This window comes from Bos javanicus, chromosome 13, assembly GCF_032452875.1.
Source record: "Bos javanicus breed banteng chromosome 13, ARS-OSU_banteng_1.0, whole genome shotgun sequence".
In the NCBI taxonomy this organism is placed as follows: domain Eukaryota; kingdom Metazoa; phylum Chordata; class Mammalia; order Artiodactyla; family Bovidae; genus Bos; species Bos javanicus.
Window position 1 is genome coordinate 29,737,325 of NC_083880.1, and position 18,456 is coordinate 29,755,780.

The window sequence follows — 18,456 nt, forward strand, 5'->3', positions numbered from 1 at the left end:
TGCTCTGTCTGCTAGGGAAAGCCCTCTTTATCAGTGTGTGTCAGCCGGGAAATACTGCAGTGAGCTCTGGTATCGGTGTGTATCTGCAGCTGAGACATTTTGATATTATAGTCATTATAAAAAATCAGGAGGAAAAGAGAGGGAAGATTCACTGTGCTCCATTTTATTCTCTAAGTCTAGAATGTTATTTCAAGCACTGTTTTCAAAACATGTTCTTCTCTTGAGTTGCCATCCTCCTACTGGTTGCCAGGGCCATGACTGGCCTGTCTCAAGGAGCAAAAAGAAACAACAGAAACATCAATGTCCTCTGTTCAGTGATCATAATATACTGCTGCTGCTAAGTTGCTTCAGTCGTGTCTGACTCTGTGCGACCCCATGGACTGCAGCCTACCAGGCTCCTCCGCCCATGGGATTTTCCAGGCAAGAATACTGGAGTGGGGTACCATTGCCTTCTCTGCATAATATGCTAGGTACAATGAAAACTCAGTTTTGTAGAACCCTTAGGGAGTCAGTAAAGCTGGACAATAAAGATTTTTATTTTTATTATTATTAAATATTCATTATAAACCAGTATGCATATACATATGTTTTTTTTTTAAAATAAAGGGTGCATTTATGAACATACCACCAATTTAAGAAATAGAACACTCCCCTTTACCTCTGTGACTCTCCTGGTTCCATCCCACCCTATCCTCCTTATTCTCTCACACTTTCATTCATCTAATCAAACAGTTATTGAGTGCCAACATGACCCAGGCACCCTTCTAGGTTTTTGAGAAACAACGGTCAGCAAAACAAACAAGAATCCCTATCCTTAAAAAAAAAAAAAAAGAATCCCTATCTTTGTCTTACATTTTGGTAGGGGATGACAGATAATAAACATATAAAAAAAGCAAATTATACAATCTATTGAAAGATGTTAGGTGATAGGTGCTATTTTCTTTTGCAAAGATTTTTTTGACTTGGACCATTTTTAAAGTCTTTATTGGGCTTCCTTAGTGGTCCAGTGGTTAAGAATCTGCCTGCCAATGCAGGGGACACAGGTATGCCCTAGTCCAGGAACTAGATCCCACGTGCTGCAGAGAAATTAAGCCCATGCACCACCACTACTGAGCCTGCACTTTAGAACCCGTGAGTTGCAACTACTGAAACCCAAGTGCCTTGGTCCGGTGCACTGACACAAGAGAAGTCGCTGCAATGAAAGCCTGTGCACTGCAATCAAGAGCAGCCCCTGCTCACCACAACTAAAGCTCTCATCCAGCAGTGAAGACCCAGCACAGCCAAAAAAAAAATATATATATATATTAAAAAATAAAATCTTTAGGAATTTGTTACAATATTGCTTCCGTCTTATGTTTTTCTGGGTTTTTGGCCATGAGGCATGTAGAATCTTAGCTCCCTGACCAAGCATCAAAACTGCGCCGCCTGCATTGGGATGTGAAGTCCCAACCACTGGACTGCCAGGGCAGCCCCTGATAGGTGCAGGTTTCAAAAAGAGCAGAGCAAAGAGATGGAGAATCTTGTGCATGTGGAGTGAGGAGGTGACTTGCCATTATAAACATGGTCATCAGGATGGGTCTCTTGGGAAGATGACATTTGAGTAAAAGTTGAAGGAGGTGAGGGAGCTGGCCTGGAAGATCCCTGGGGAAGAGGTTCCCTTACAAAAACAGCATCCAGTACAAAGGCACTCAGAAATGACCTTCCTGGCAGGTGTGATATGCCAATGGGGCTGGAGCAGAGTAGCAAGAGCAGAGGTCTAATGGAGACCTAATCATACAACACCTTGTCTGAAGGCGTTTGGCTTCAAGGGGGGGGAGTCAAACAGAACCACTGAAGGGTTCTGAGTGAGGACTGACATGATCTGACTTTATCCTTTTTTTTTGTTTTGTTTTTAAGAATCTCTTCTGTTACTATGACTACAAAAAACAACATTGGAAGCAAGAGTCTTACTATAATAATCCAGGGGAGAACTTATGGGTGTCTCCAACTCAGGTGGCAGCAGTGGAGGCAGTGAGATGTTCAGATTCTGCATTTATTTTGAAGGTAAAGTCAACAGGAGTCCCTGATAGATTCTATATTGGTATGAAAGAAAGAGAGGAATCAGGACAGCTCTGAGATGTTTGCCTTGAGTAACTGGAAGGCCTATAGGTGGAGTTGGCCTGATGGCATGGCAAAGATCAGAGTCCCTTGGACAGCAGAATCAAATCAGTCAAATCCCAAATGAAATCAACCCTGAATATTCACTGAAAGGACTGTTGCTAAAGCTGAAGCTCCAATACTTTCTCCACCTAATGCAAAGAGCTGACTCATTGGAAAAGACCCTGATGCTGGGAAAGATTGAAGGCCAAAGGAAAAGAGGGTGGCAGAGGATTAGGTGGTTGGATAGCATCACCAGTTCAGCAGACAAGAACTTGGGCAAACTCCGGAAGATAGTGAGGGGCAGGGAGGCCTGGCGTGCTGCAGTCCATGGGGTTGCAAACAGTCAGACATGACTCAACAGCTGAACAACAGCAACAAACATCAGAAGTTCCACTGTGGACATGCTGCGTTTGAGATATCAGACATCCAAGTGAAAATGTGAAATGGACAGTTAGATATTTAAGTTTCGACTGGGCTAGGTGTATAGATCTGGGACTCAAGGGTTCAACTTCTGAAACTTGAGATAAGATGGCCCTAGAAACTCAATGTGTATGGAGGAGATATGGAAACAGAACTGAAGAGTGAGCCATGGGAAATTTCAACACTAAATGTTTGGGGAGAAGAGCACAAAGGAGACAGAGAACTGATCACTGAGGTGAGAGAAAAACCAAGAGAATGTAGTGTTGAGAAAGCATCATGAGTGAGAAAGTATGTTTTGTTGTTGTTCAGTCGCCAAGTCAAGTCCAACTCTTTGCAACAGCATGGACTGCAGCATGCCAGGCTTCCCAGTCCCTCACCATCGCCTGGAGTTTGCCCAAGTTCATGTCCAAAGTATGTTAGGTTAGATTGAAGACTGAGAATTAGCAATTGGATTTAGGTCATTGTCCAGATCACTGATGACTTGAAGGGAAGTTTTAATGCAGTCGTTGGGGTAGGGGTGGGGGGAACAAGCCTGATTAGGGTGGGTTTAAGAGAAACCATGAGAGTTAACATACTAATAGTTTCTTGGGCTCTGCATTTGTTTATCCCCCCACCTACATCACATTGTCTTCATTATTAAAGCCTCCTAATTTTGTTCTTCTTCAGGAAGGCCTGTCCTTGGCACCTTGCTCTTCTGTATAAATTTTAACATCCATGAGTTGAGTTCCATAGAAGATTCTTGAATTTCTCTTGTCATTGCATGGAAATTATAGCACATACAACAAGCTGGGGAAGCATCCTCTCGTTTTTGTATTCTGGAAGAAATTAAGTAGAATGGGAAAAAAAATTATAAACGAGAGGTTGCCCAGCCATCAATGATTTGAGCTGACCTTGTTCTTGCTGTCTCCCTCACTGTCCTTGCGGTAAGAGGCCACTTTCAAAACACAAAGAGAACGTGGCCGCTTATCCATCGAGTCTCTAACCTGCAGCCAGAAAGAGCATCCTATAACCCAAACAGCGCCTGCTGCGCGCACATTTCAGTTTCATCCCAGCTTTCTTATGATCAACCCCAAACTCTTTTCGTCACTGTGGTCACTGTAATACTAGTCAGGCCTGCTCAGCAAAACTCGCCCAAGAGATTTTCTCCGGAAGCTCCCGTTAGGGGTTCTGATACGTTACCAAACCGCCCTCTCGCAACCCTGGCTCCCCTCCCCCACAAGCACGACAGCAGAGCCGGCGCCGAGATGCGCGGCCAGGCAGTCCGGATGCGGACAGGTGCGGGGGCAACGACTGCCCCACCTCTTGTCTCCCTGGAGGCTCCTGGCCACTTTTTGAAGGTAGAAGATGCAATGATTTTTTTAGCGGCGGGGGTGGGGGGGGGGGGGAGTGGAGACAATGCTTTCCAAATCCGCAGAAGCGCAGCTCTCCACGGAAAAGGAGCTACGTTGAGAGGCGGCCATGACCGTTTGGACCCCTGTTCTCTTGGCCCCGGCGCCGGGCATTGACAGCAGCGCAGGCCTCCTGCTCAGTTCGCACTGACCGCCCTTTGCTTCCAGCACCTGGCTGAAGCCCTGCACCTTCTCGCTGGGCTCCATGAAGTTCACGGTCTTCAAGCGTCGTGAGCACGACCTGGCCTTCTCACGGTTTTTCTTTCTCACTGCCTGTGCTCCCACTCCATGAGGGGGAAGTGTCTCCCACCCGCCTCATACTGTCAAGATTTCTTTTGACAAAGCCAAAACACAGAAATTTCAGTATGAACTTGAACTTGAACCTGGTGAAGAAGCCCTTGCTGGTCCTTCGGAAGGAAGGCTGGGGTGGCTTATCCTTCAGAGGTTGCCCCGATGGATGGAGCTTCTTTTGGACACACCCTGGAGGCCGCTGGTTCCTTCTGTGGCTCTGCCACTACTTCTAATGTGTGGTTGGAAGACAAGGACACCCTTGGGAGTCTGGGCTGGGGACACATCCCAGCTTCCCTATGGGGCATGGCCCCGAGGCCCTAGGGAACCGTAATGCGTGGATCTCTATGGAGGCATGGCTTTGTCAAGGAAACTGGGGTGTTGGAAGGGTGCAGACACCTTAGAGCCCTTGACCTTGGCAGGGTTAGGCTGTCTTTGCCCTTTTGCATGGAGGCCTGGCCTGGGCTTGCTCACTCCCAAAGCAGACAATTCCTGCATTGATTTGTGCTGGAGGCTAGGTGGTCTCTTCCCCTCTTTGGCTTTGCCGCTACCCTTCTGCCCTACACTTGGTCCTCTTCAGGTGGCTTATATTCTGTGTTGCCCCTTTGAGTATTCTTAAAATAGGAATTAGTGGAAGGGGCTGCCAGCTCGCTAACACCTCACTGTTGTGTGTTAGCAGAAACTTCAGGTGAATCCTTGGTGGGCTGCTGTTGATTAGATTCACCAAAGTCTGGGGTTTCAGGGCTATGACATGGCCCTCCTGCTCGGCTCTCTTGTACCTCAGAAGCAGATAAATGGCCATCACTTGGTTGTGTTTCCAGCCATCAGTGAGCCTTGGACTTCTTCCCTTTTGTCACACTGGACACCACCGTCAGGGTTCCTGGTAGTCAAGAGAGTGGCTCCACATAAGGTTTGGTTCATCTTTATGACCTGTGTTTATTCATGGATCTTTCCTGATGAGCTCTAAAGTACCTTTTTTGCTGGGATTGAGAATGAGAAATTTCTTAAGCAGTTTTTCACATTTCCTGGACATGTGAAAGGGCATATGGTCTATTTCATTAAGTACTGACTCCTGCAGCTCCTTGAAGGCAGGGGCCCATCAAAAGGTAAGGGGTTTGCAGACCAGTGTATATAGGATGATCCTCAGATTCCACACGTCTACTGTGGGTCTATCTTATTTGGACTTGGAAGACTTCCAGGGCAGCCTAAAGGGGTATGGCCAATGAAGATATCTAGCTTGTTGCCAAAGGTGAATGTAACGCCAAAGCTATAGTCTTCAAAGTTTTTTTTCATATCAGCATCCAAAAGCAGGTGCTCTGCCTTTAACTCTATGAGCAATGCACTTCTGGTGACAGTGTGTCACTGATGGAATTTGCCAGAACCTCTTTTTCTTACGGATATCCATGAGCCACCAGGTCCTCAAATATGTCTCTTCCATTGAGTAATTCCTCAAGGAAGGCAGAATGGATCACAACAAATACTGTTTGGGAAGGACTCAAGTCTTTCATGGTTCTTACTCAAGGGACCATCTCTGCAGTCTGGAGGAGTTTGGCTAAGTCTTGTTAGTAATCTACATGACTGCCTCTTTCCTAAGTCAGGATGTACTGAGCCAGCTTTAGCTTGGTCATGTTGCCCATGGTGATGGTCTTGACTGTCGGTGATTGTCAATATGGTGGTCATCCTCAACAGAAATGTCTGAGAGGCCAGGCGTGTGTTGGACTTACTGCTGACCTGGGAGTCAAGGTGTCTCAAGGTCAACTTAAAATTGAGGAAAGCTGGTCAGAAACTTGACCCAAATCACCTCAAAAGAAAATCATTTCCCAACGCCCTCTGATGAACTGATCTTTATAATGGAACCAAAACATAATGCCAGACATGCCAATAAACAAAACCAAATACTGACAAATCTAAATAAGAGAAAACAAAGTTTGAAAAAGGAAAAAAGTGAGAGAAAAAAAGTAAAGATGAAAATGAAGAAAAGAGTTTTTAAAAAATGAAGGAAAAAAGAACCAAGAAAAAATGGGGAAGTAAAAGTAAAAATTAGTAACAGCCAAAAACCCTGTGTCTACAAGAAAACATTGGTCAGAGTTCTGGTCACTGAAAACCAGTTTCTTGAGCTAGAAGAACTGAAAAGCAGCCCAGCCCGGGAGTTAGAGGATTGAAATTTTATGATGATGGTCTCTTGTGAGACTGTACCAAGAAATGGGCCCATTTTCTCATTTTGGGGACTCTAGATCACTTTACTCTTTTAAATAAATTATTGAAGATCCCCTGAGAGTTTTTTGATTAATGGGTTATAGTTATAAACATTTACCTTATTAGAAACTAAATCCTGTAGGCTTTTCATTTTCAGTGGCTTTTTTTATCTCTAGCTTAAAAAGTTGTAATAATGTTTGGCTTAGAAGAGCTCCTATTGGCTACACACACACACAAAGTTATATATGAAGCAAACTGCATTTTTCAAAGATTTTCTTTTACACATAGATTAAAATTTTCTACCCATTTTATTTTTTTCCTACTTTGTTACATTTTCTGTGATGAGATTCACCTTATTATTTTACTAGTCACTAATCAGAAATATTAGCTTTTCCCATAAATCTAAGTGGTTTTAAATGTTACATTAACAATTACGATATGGTTCTCCATTTCTGATATCTGGTTTTGTGTGACTGGCTGAATTTGCTCAAGGTCTGATTGGCCTAAACAGCTGTTGATTATGAATATTCACAAGGAAGGAAGTGAAAAGACTCATACTTGTGTTATTTATTTGAAATAAGTCTATTAGTGCTACCAAATTCATTATAAACAGGTCCATGGGAAGAAAATCAAAACAGGATTCTTAGTACCTTCTGACTAAGCAATGAGGCCAAGTTACTTCTAAACTAGTAAAGTTATAAAGTCAGGATGTCCTAACACTGAATTGGTGATTACGTCAGGTGACTATGTCACAGGTTAGGTACAGGTGACTATGTCACAACTACAGATAAATAATTTTCTACAACAAACATCTTAATATAATTTCCCTGAAACCACAGACAACTAATACCATTTCCCAAAGCAAACAACTAAGTAGGCATAGCCAGGAAGATCACATTTCACATTATTTTAAAAATAATATGTTTGAAAACTCCTTGCAAAAAACTAACCAGGATGATTTCACTGTAACTAGCTTCAGAAAAAGCCTGTGTCTGACAGGAGGCACTTTTACTTTGGTTTAATATTTATTATTATTTTGGGCTTCCCTGGTGGCTCAGATGGTAAAGAATCTGCCTGCAATGCAGGAGACATGGGTTTGATCCCTGGGTTGGGAAGATCTCCTGGAGAAGGGAATGGCTACCCACTTCAGTATTCTTGCCTGGAAAAATTCCGTGGACAGAAGAGCCTGGCAGGCTATACAGTCCATGGGGTCCCAAAGAGTTGGACATGACTGTTATTTTAAAAGAGTGTTCAAAGTAAAGGTTCATGAATACCTTCCAGCTTTTACCCAGTTTAACAAGATGTAATGGCTAGCTCAGGGCTTTATCGTCTCAAGGTACCACTGCCAACAACCTCTCATGAGTTTAATATTCCTCTTTAAACTTGTATCATTTTTAGGCTTGGTTTCAATGGTAATACACAGACAGGGCTGAATTAAATTATAGCGGCTCATCATTTTGTTTCCACCCTGATCATTTGGTTGTTATATTGCATGTGTTTTATGTATTAGTGTCCAATTAACATATTTTACAACTGAACTCCACTAAACAAAACGTCTCCCTACTGGAGATATTAATGTATGGGTTCCCCACCTAGCAGCCATTTCCCCCTTCATTTTTGTCAATGATCCTACTTTCATTTAATTATGGAGCCATATTATGCTCCATCTCCAAGAGAAGGCTCATAACTGGTCTCAGCGAGTCTCATCTGACTCACTCACCCCCACCAGGGACTGGTTTCGGTGTGGCATACTGTCCAGTGAGCCACAGAAGGAAGTCTGTCAGGGCTTCTTAAGAAGATTTTTCTTTCTGATAGAATGAAAGGCACGAAGGAAACTTCTGCTTCCTGCCACGTGTTTGTGAGGATTGTGATGATCAGAGCTGTGACCACTAAACTGTGAGCTTGAGAGGACAATGCCAAGAGTCAGAGGATGGCAAAGGGGAAGGACGGAAAGTCCTTGGGGTTTTGAGGAGATGTTGTGTAAGCCAATGAGCAAGTCTTGGAAAAGATCCAGACTTTGAAGACAGATAATAACCACTGACTAACCACTTTCAGTAGGAGGCTTTGTTAACTGCATACTGAAAAGGTCATTGATTTTGTAGCTCATCACGAAAGTTATTCTAGTCACTGATTTTAAAATAACATTATTGTTTATATAACAATTATTATGTATGATACAGTAACCATCACACTGTGATGGTTAATTTTATGTGTCAACTTGACTGGCCTGATTAAACATTATTTCATTATTTCTGGGTGTATCTGTGGGGGTTCTTTTAATCAGGTAGTCAAAGTATTAAAGTTGACTCATTGGAAAAGATCCTGATGCTGGGAAACATTGAAGGCAAAAGGAGAAGAGGGGGGCATAGGACGAGGTGGTTAGATAGCATCACTGACTTAATGGACATGAATTTGAGCAAACTCCAGGAGATAGTGAAGGACAGGGAAACCTGCAGTCCATAGAGTCACAAAGAGCTGGATACAATTTAGCAACTGAACAAGAACTGTGCTTCTGGAAAAGATTAGCAGTTGAATCAGTGGACTCAGTAAAATATTGGGTTGGCCAAAAAGTTTTTTTGGGTTTTTCCATAACAACTTATGGGGAAAAACTTGAATGAAGTTTTTGGCCAACCCAATAGATCCCCTCTCCCCAGTGGAGGTGAGTACCATCCAATCCACCAACTGCGTTTGCATGCTCAGTCGTGTCCGGCTCTTTTGTGACCCCATGGACTGCAGCCTGCCAAGCTTCTCTGTTCAGGAAGGGCCTGAATAAAACAAAAGTCAGAGGAAGGAGGAATTGCCCCCTTGTTTCTTGCTTCCCTGATTGAGCTGGGACATCCCATCTCACCTTCTCCTGTCCTTGGAATGAGATTTTTAAACTGTCAGCTCCCATGATTATCAGGCCATTGGGTTTAGACTGAAATGACATCACTAGCTTTCCGGGTTTCCAGCTTGCAGACAGCAGACTGTGGAACTTCTCAGGCTCCATAACTCACATCTGTATCTCCACTGGTTCTACTTCTCTGGAGAACTCTAATGCACACACACACACAGAGCAAAGATGAGGATGCCACAGAGGGAAAGAAGAGTCTGCTGCTCAATTCCCCTACATTCTTCTGTTGACAAACTTTCTAGCTGGTAACTTTCTTTCAACTTTTGTTAATGACAAAACTTATTGCCAGATCTCTTAAATGACTCTTACATCATGGCAAGCATATAAACCTAACTGTAGTCCAATTCTAGAATGAATATAAAAAGAACACTTTGTTATTCAAAGACAAAATTGAGAGTTCACAGGGTAAAATAACAGTAACAGCTATTATTAAAAAGTAAACTGATTAGTATAAGATACTAAATATATGTTAAAGTGATAACTTTAAAACTATGTTTGGGAAATATAGGGGAAAATGTTATATGAAAAGAAAATCAGAACACGAAATTTATATTATTTTAACAATGTAAGTGCACACTTAAATGTGAAATTAGAAGGAAACACTGAAAGGAAATGAGTTTTGAGGTAACTGGGTCATGGGAAAATTGTTTTAAAAACTTTTTTGTTGCAGTGTTTGTATGATACAAATGGGAGAGAAATTACCTTAGAAATGCGGTCATTCATTTTAGCAACATTCTTGTGGAAATTTTATTGCTTAGTCTTCAAGCAGAACAAGGCACTAAAATCATAGAGGCTTAATTTTTAGTAACCTATTATCTCTGAATTCAGGTTGCTACTGGATGCGTCAGTTCCATTTACGAAGCACTCTGTATGTATCAGGCTGTGCTAAGCATTTTAAGTAGATTATTTCTTCTCATCCTCAAAACAGGTACTATTTTTATCACTTCATAGACAGGGTTAATTAGTTTGCTTTAGAGTCATGTGATGATGAGATTAAGATCTTGACCTTAGCTGGTCTTGATCCAGAGTCATGGATATAGTAGCTGCAAATCTTCATAGAATAAATATAAACTGAAATGATACTCAAGCTATAAATCTGAAACCTTAGGGGGACAAAAACTTACACATATTTCCTTCCCATTACTTTAGCATTTCAATCTGACGTGTTTCTGTCATACAGCTTAAAAGCTAGATCTGAGACTTTATTATTTTTTTTAATTTAAAACTATTCATTGGAATACTTTTTTAAAAAGACTCATAATACTTGATTCTTTTAAAATTATAATTACCTTCCACTTTGATTGAATAATTTCTCATCTTTTTATCCAAAAATTTCTACTGAGAGTTTTAAAACTTTTATTTGGTGGCACTACTTAACATGTGATTTACCCTCATCATTATTTAATCTTTGAGATGATACTTTATAATTTTTAAATCAGTGTGAGTTCATTGAAGGTTTGAGAGCCACTCTGTAGGACTAAGTCATTAACCTGCAATTTTACAGTAGATAAAGTACTGTTTTCATTACTTTGAAAATAAAAATAATAACGTTGTGATTGGCTCTTACATTTAACATTTTAATATCAGCTTGTCACCATTAAATATAACTGATTACACTGACCACATAAGAAGCCAGGAAAAAAAATCACTGCATCACAAGTTAAGCTAATTCAATTTAAATTTAACAAAGATAGCCATAATCAGCAATTTACCAAATCAAAAGCCAGGGTTAAGTTACATTCAAAACCAGCAAGTTGGGGGACTTCTCTGGTGGTCCAGTGGTTAAGACTCCAGCTTCTAATGCAGGGGATGCAGGTTCAGTCCCTGGCAAGGGAACCAAGATCTCTCATGCTGTGTGGCTCAGCCAAAGAAGAAGAAGAAGAAAAAAAAAGGTTTATTAATGTTTTTCAAGGGTTGAATGATTTATGAAGGTTATAACCTAACACAGTACTGAGTCTACAAACAGGTCCTGTTTCACGTGGCCTGCCTTAGGGTCTAGTGTCACAGCTTTTACCAAGGGTAGTAGAAAGTCTAGCTGCCACCGAAGATTTTAAGTATTATATTAAAAAATCATGAGACATGAACTTCTTGCCTTCCAGTGCCCAAAACGCCCATCTTGTTTCTAGTGAATAAGGCGACAGACATGATAGAAACAGGTTAGACCTGAATGAGGACATTCAGTGACATTTCAAGAATAGAGGGATTCTGTTGGGCAATGAGAGGTTGCTGCTCAAAATTGTGATCTGAGATTGCTTTACAACTGCATGTTTACAGTTCATCGTGATGATCTGTTACTATTCATTTTACGAAACAAAAGCCTGTTACACTCAAACTCCTAACTTTGTTTTTTCTTTATTTTTTTAATTGATTAAAAGAAAGTCACCCTGTACTTTACCCCGCGTAACCTGCAATACTCTGACCACACGCACAGCTCCTTGTTTCGTTTACCTTACGGCCAGTCGGGTACTACGTAGGTGATGAAAATTGAAGTTATACAGACCAAAGATGCGAAACAAAACGAGCGGTGAAGCGATTGAGAAAAAGTGGAAAATATTTAGAAGAGGAATAAAAGTGCTAAGTTAGAATGGAAAGGGAAAAGAAAGGGTGTGAGGAGGGAGGAGGCTTATTAGGTTAGAAGCAAACTATGGTCTCGGTCTTGACAAGAGTATATCAACAGATTCAGATCCCTGATCTTGAAAATGTTCTTCAGCTGTCTTACATTGTCTGACTTCCCAGAGACTCCATTCCTAACCATCCAAGCCTCCTACTATGGCTGGGGTAGTCATAGTATTTGGAATTCTCTGAACTGCTCTCACAGAATTCAAGATAGCCTTTATTCTTTCCGGAGGCTCCTCTTTCCGGAGGCTCCAGATCGTCTACATCGTTGCCTATAAGTGCATAGTTTGCTCACCACCTTCCCGTCTCCCATTTATCTTTATTTTTTTATTTCCACATTGCCGGGGATTCGGCAGAGAGTCGGTGAAGGGGGCACTGGTTTAGCGTCTCTTTGGCAAGCCGAAAACAGAAAAGCGAGAGAGGTTCAGAACCAGGCGCTGAAGGGCAGAAATTGGGTTAGAAAGGAGCGGCGACTGGAGAGAGAACTAGCCTTTGGAGTCTAACCGGTACACTAGTCCTCAGGACAGACTGCAGACAGCGGGCTGCCCGTTACCAGGCAACTGGAGATCTCGCGAGACACACCTTGCGCCTGCGCACTGCCACTGGAGGTCCTTTCCCAAAGCCTCCGCCCAGCTCCTAAAGTCCTGAACTCTGTCGCTACGGCCTGGGCCGACTTTCCGGTTTGGGAGTGGTCGGATGCAGAAGAATGAAAACTGTTCTCTGAGTGGTTCCATCCCCTACCCCACCGCATTGGAAGGCAGAGGCCTGGCAAGGAGTGGGCTCTGCGCACGCGCAGCGCGGCCACGTGGAGCCGGCGCGGAGGTAAAAGTGAGTGGAGGGCTCTGCGCTGGGATCTGAGAGCCGGAGGGGTCGCTCTGGTTGGGATCGAACCGGCGACTCGGCCAGGCGCACGCAAAGTTTTCTGGGCTCCGCATCCCTAGGGCTTCCCCTTACCGGCGTGTTTTCCTGCGTCCCGGCCCGGGATCAGGCTCTGCTCTATTTGGAGTTGAGCGTCTTTTGGATACGAGAAGCAATCAGACAAAGCCCCACCCGGCCCTTCTGTTCTCCGCAGCCTAGAAGTGGAGGCCGACAAGAAAATAACTCCAGTCGTGTGTGCTGAATAGTAGGTCGGCACTACATAGACGGCAGACGAGAGAGAGAGGACCTCGGGGATCGGTTACCAGATCCGGAAACCGAGAGTCCTCCCTGAGTCGTCTCTCTGCTTCACTCCCAGTTGATCACTAAGTCGGGCGGATTGTACCTCCTGTTTCAACTAGCATGTGTTTCCGTCCATCAGCAACTCTAGTGAAGGTCACTGTCATGTCTTCCCAGGACTCTTCTGAGTCCTCTTTGCTGCTTCCAGTCTTGGTAAAGATTCCTCCTGGCTCGAGTCCACCAAGATCTTTGTATGACGTCTTTCTAGCTGTGCCATTTCTCTGCTTTGAACAGCCGCTCCCACTGTAAGGGTTGCAGCAGTCTTCACCATCTGGTCCAGTATTTCTCTACTCTCTCTAACATCCATGCCCCAGCAACACTGACATTATTTCCTTTATGCAGTTCCCTGGGGTGCCCTTCCCGAATAGGTACTCCTTTTGGTGGGGATTCTTTAGATGTGGGTTAAAAGGTGACTTCCAAGGTGGTTCAGTGGCTGACACTCCTGTTCTCCCAACGCATGAGACCCCTGTTGTAATGCTGCTCAGAGAACTAGATCCTATATGCTGCAACTAAGACCCAGTGCAGCCAAATAAATAAATATATGGTCACCTGCTCGAGGCCCTTCTTGACCCCAACTTTGTCAGGCCTCAGGGCCCTGACCTTGAAGTGCATCACATGCTTTGCTGATGAGTCTCTCTCATAGACATTAAGCCCAGTGAGTTCAGTAGCTGTTTGTAATTCATAATCTTTCTGTCTTGGTGCATTGCGTATAGTCCACAAATACTTGTTTAAGTAAGACAGGTGGTGGGGGTGCTGAGGGTGGGACTCATTTTCCAGGCAGAAGGAATGGGTATAAGGCCATGGAAGGCCGGACTGGTGGCCTTGGTAAATAGTAAGTGGTTCAGTGGTGGGGCATAAGGAGAAAGGCTGATGGGGAGATGGGGACCCTTGGATATCACCTTAATAAGTTTCCACTTGATGTTTGGGGCAGAAGCCTCCAGAGACACCTCAGCAGGCCCTTCCTAATTTTCTCCTCCTCCAACGCTGTTACTTGTTCCCACTTTAGTTCTGGATTATATCCCATGAGATTCTACTTATCTGGCTCTGGTCTCCCCCTCTAGATTCTGAAGACAGGAGGAGCTAATGCCCAGAGCTTCTAACTGTAAGTACTAACTTCCTGTTGTTTGGGGGGATTTTGGTCATGCAGCTTGTGGGATCTTAGTTCCCCAGCCAGGTATCAAAGCTTTGCCCCTTGCAGTGAAAGCACAAAGTCTTAATCACTGGACCGCTGGGGATGTCCCTCCCTGTTGTTTGAATGTGGAGGCACCTGAACTATAGCTTGTGTGCAGCAAAAGCTCTGTTGGGTCACCGTATTTGCTCCATGGTCACCTAATTCCCTCTTCCTGACCACCTTAACCTGGTGCCAGCCTCTGCCAGTCACGTCACTGGATTTGGATGAGCAATCTCCAGTTTGCAGAGCTGGAGGGGAGGAGCCGACTCCAATGACTGGCATGCGCAGGTCTGCTCGGGAAGGAAGTTTAGGAGGCAGACACCGAGTCTCCGGCAGTGGGCGCCACTGACAGGAACAGTTCAGTTCAGTTCAGTTCAGTCGCTCAGTCGTGTCCGACTCTTTTTGATCCCATGGACTGCATGCAGCTCGCCAGGCCTCCCTGTCCATCACCAACTCCCGGAGTTTACTCAAACTGGTGTCCATTGAGTCAGTGATGCCATCCAACCATTTCATCCTCTGTCGTCCCCCTCTCCTTTTGTCTTCAGTCTTTCCCCACATCAGGGTCTTTTCCAATGAGTCAGTTCTTCGCATCAGGTGGCCAAAGTATTGGAGTTTCAGCTTCAGCATCAGTCCTTCCAATGAATATTCAGGACTGATTTCCTTTAGGATTGACTGGTTGGATCTCCTTGCAGTTCAAGGGACTCTCACGTCTTCTCTAACACCACAGTTCAAAAACATCAATTCTTCAGTGCTCAGCTTTCTTTATAGTCCAGCTCTCACATCCATACGTGACTACTGGAAAAACCATAGCTTTGACTAGACAGACCTTTGTTGGCAAAGTAATGTCTCTGCTTTTTAATATGCTGTCTAGGTTGGTCATAGCGTTTCTTCCAAGGAGCAAGCATCTTTTAATTTCATGGCTGCAGTGATTTTGGAGCCCCCCAAAATAAAGTCTGTCACTGTTTCCACTGTTTCCCCATCTATTTGCCATGAAGTGACGGGACCGGATGCCATGATCTTAGTTTTCTGAATGTTGAGTTTTAAGCCAACTTTTTCACTCTCTTCTTTCACTTTCATCAAGAGGCTCTTTAGTTCTTCACTTTCTGCCATAAGGGTGGTGTCATCTGTATATCTGAGGTTATTGATATTTTTCCCAACAATCTTGACTCCAGCTTGTGCTTTATCCAGCCCAGCATTTCTCATGATGTACTCTGCATATAAGTTAAATAAGCAGGATGACAATATACAGCCTTGACGTACTCTTTTGCCTGTTTGGAACCAATCTGTTATTCCATGTCCAGTTCTAACTGTTGCTTTCTGACCTGCATACAGATTTCTCAAGAGGCAGGTCAGGTTGTCTGGTATTCCCATCTCTTGAAGAATTTTCCAGAGTTTGTTGTGATCCACACAGTCAAAGGCTTTGGCATAGTCAATAAAGCAGTAGATATTTTTCTGGAGCTCTCTTGCTTTTTTGATGATCCAGTGGATGTTGGCAATTTGATCTCTGGTTCCTCTGCCTTTTCTAAACCTAGCTTGAACATCTTGGAAGTTCACGGTTCATGTACTGACAGGAACAAGGTAGCTTTCACTCCAGGGAGCTGAATTTTGGTTTTCTGTGAGGTGACGTAGGAGGAACTTCAGAGGCCAGTAGACATCAGGAGACCCTGTCTCAGGGATGGTTCCCAATCCCAGTTCTGTATCAGAGTCACCTGGGCAACCTTTTGACAAGTAAAGGAGCCCTGCCGTATTCTCAGGGATTTCGATTCAGTAGACCTAGGGTAAGGACCAACCATCTATATACTTTAAAAAGTCACAGCTTATTTTTGAGATGCAGCCAGGATTGAAAGAGCATAGAATTTGGATTTGGGAAACCAGCTGTGACTGGCAGGGTATTTAACCTGAGTCTGTTGCTTCCTCCACTAATGGACTTTTGTGAGAATCAAATATTTCTTGGAGAAAGTGCGTTACTTGTTCTGACTTCCTCCTCAGCATTGGCAGCCAGGCTCTTAAGGTGTTTATTGGAGGGGAATTTATCCTTAATCTTGCCTGGGCCACTTGTGGGTGGGGGTCATCTGTGTGATGAATGACCTCACATGAGGAGAAATCTGGAATGAGAAAATCTGGTTACCTGAAAATAGGGACAGTCCCAAACTCCAGACTTCTCTGGCTCATTTACCTTCTTTCAGTTTTGCAACATGGGTCCCTATGGTTCCCAGGTGAGCCCAGGAAGTGAGGAAGAATACAGAAGAGAGGAACGTGCAGTTGCCTCCGGATGGGATTATCAGGAGATGCTCCTGAGAACAGTGATCTATAACATTTTGCTAGCAATCATCCCTCTGTTTTGCCTTAACAGATTAGTATCTTTAAATTGCATTACAAAATTCCCGTTGTTTTCATCACACTGTCGGCCAGAGGAACAGCCTGCTTGGACTTACCAGAGGAAGGGGGAATCTGTGTATCCGTGTTTTATGAAGGACAAAGAACTCAGGGTCCAGGGAGGGGAGGAGGACTCGCAAAAGGGCACAGAATGAATCATTCAGATTTTCAGTCATGTGCATAGATTATGGTCCCAGTTCTTTAAAAATCACACCTGGTTAATGGCAGAGGCTTCCAGGGCCCTCAGAGATTCTGTGCTGAGGGCAGAGGGATGTGGGGAATCACAGAGGTGGTCATGGGAACTTGTTCAAGGCTGAACCCCAGTGCCTATGACTCGGAGTAGAGGTGCTCAGTATTTGCTCAATGGATAAGTAGAAGCCTAAGTGGAAAGCAATCTAGGAAATGGTCAGAAATCTATCAGACTAATAACAGAGGTCCTGAAGAAGATAAATAATTACGACAAGTAGTAAAATTGGAACATTTTCAATAAAGGAAACATAGAATTTCACTGGGATTGCAATAAGGCAAAACATTCATAAATTGCCTGTATATGAATGAAGACTAAGTCATAGGAAAAAATGGGGAAAATAAATGACTTAAAAGAGAGATTAGGTGTATGGTCACATATATACATATATATATATAATTATTTACATATATACATATATATATGTAAGTATATACATGTCCTATGTAAGTAGGCTTGCTCTAGCCTTTCAAAAATCAGAAAGAGCACAACCAAGATATCCTTAAGACGCGCATGTCTAGTTAACACGAATTTTCCTTTGCCATTTTGCTCCCCTGTGAAGGATTTTTCAGTATGGCTGCAGCCCCACAGGCACCAGGGAGGGGCTCCGTGCGGAAGACGAGACCTCTACCTGTGAAGACGTCACTGAACAACCCGTACAGCATCTGCTGGGGCGTCCTGGATAGGGAGGACATGCACTTCATACTGCAGACCCTGGAGGACAGAATTCAGTCTCTCGGGCTTCAGAAGATTGAGGATAGGAAAAGAAAGAAAAAGCAGCCGCCTTTGAAAAAACAAAGTGGAGACATGAGCAGCATAGACGTGGACACTGGTGAGGATCTGAAGAAAGAAAAGCCCAAAGGTGATGCCCAGGCGTCAGGGTGGACCCCGGTTGATGTCAGGAAGCAGCTTGCTATCGGCATCAACGAGGTCACCAGAGCACTAGAGAGGAACGAGCTGCTCTTGGCCTTGGCGTGTAAGTCTGCCAAGCCAGCCATCGTGACCTCACACCTGGTGCAGCTGAGTGTCAGCAGAGGCGTCCCCGCCTGCCAGGTTCCCCGGCTCAGTGAGAGGCTCGCACCTGTCCTGGGCTTAAAATGCGTCCTGGCCTTGGGGTTCAAGAGGAACACTACTGCCTTTGGGGAGGAACTGAGGGCCATCCTCCCCAGAGTCCCCCGTCTGAATGTGGCATGGCTCCAGGATGCACTCGAAGACCCCAGGGAGAACCTGCAGGCAGAATCTTTGGAAAGCCAAGATGAAGAGATTCTGGACACTTCCTTTGAAGACCTCTCTAAACCCAAGAGAAAGCTTGCTGAGGGTCAGCAGCCTGTAGTGTTACAACCTCTGAAGATAAAAAAACTGATTCCAAACCCCAATAAGATAAGGAAACCACCCAAAAGTAAGAGAACAGCTTCAAAGTAATCTTGCATAAGCCTGTCACTTGATACAGTTGTAAAAAACACCTTGTTAAGAAGCCTAGAAATGAATAAAATGACTTTTACATATA

General features: G+C 43.8%; 1 protein-coding gene and 1 long non-coding RNA gene across 6 annotated transcripts; one reads left to right on the forward strand and one right to left on the reverse strand.

Annotated features, from left to right (window-relative positions):
* Positions 1-525: 525 nt before the first annotated feature.
* Positions 526-12,392, reverse strand: LOC133259095 (uncharacterized). The gene is made up of 3 exons (XR_009740263.1): positions 11,037-12,392; positions 9,280-9,464; positions 526-3,374 (listed from the first exon to the last, which is right to left on the reverse strand). It is a non-coding gene; the product is annotated as an uncharacterized LOC133259095 (long non-coding RNA).
* RPP38 (ribonuclease P/MRP subunit p38) lies at positions 3,780-18,456 on the forward strand. Of its 5 annotated transcripts, none has more exons than XM_061436119.1 (3): positions 3,780-3,896; positions 14,217-14,257; positions 17,512-18,456. In XM_061436119.1, the coding sequence occupies exon 3, from the start codon at positions 17,523-17,525 to the stop codon at positions 18,369-18,371; it is 849 nt and encodes a 282-aa protein (XP_061292103.1). In that variant the 5' UTR covers positions 3,780-3,896; positions 14,217-14,257; positions 17,512-17,522; the 3' UTR covers positions 18,372-18,456. The 5 variants fall into 5 exon arrangements, with proteins under 5 accessions (XP_061292103.1, XP_061292099.1, XP_061292102.1 ...); XM_061436115.1 differs by lacking the exon at positions 3,780-3,896 and adding an exon at positions 12,526-12,768; XM_061436118.1 differs by lacking the exon at positions 3,780-3,896 and adding an exon at positions 12,546-12,762.

What these genes read in the sequence shown, in the direction of transcription:
- RPP38 (XM_061436119.1), top strand. Translation starts at nt 17,523, where the DNA reads ATGGCTGCAGCCCCACAGGCACCAGGGAGGGGCTCCGTGCGGAAGACG.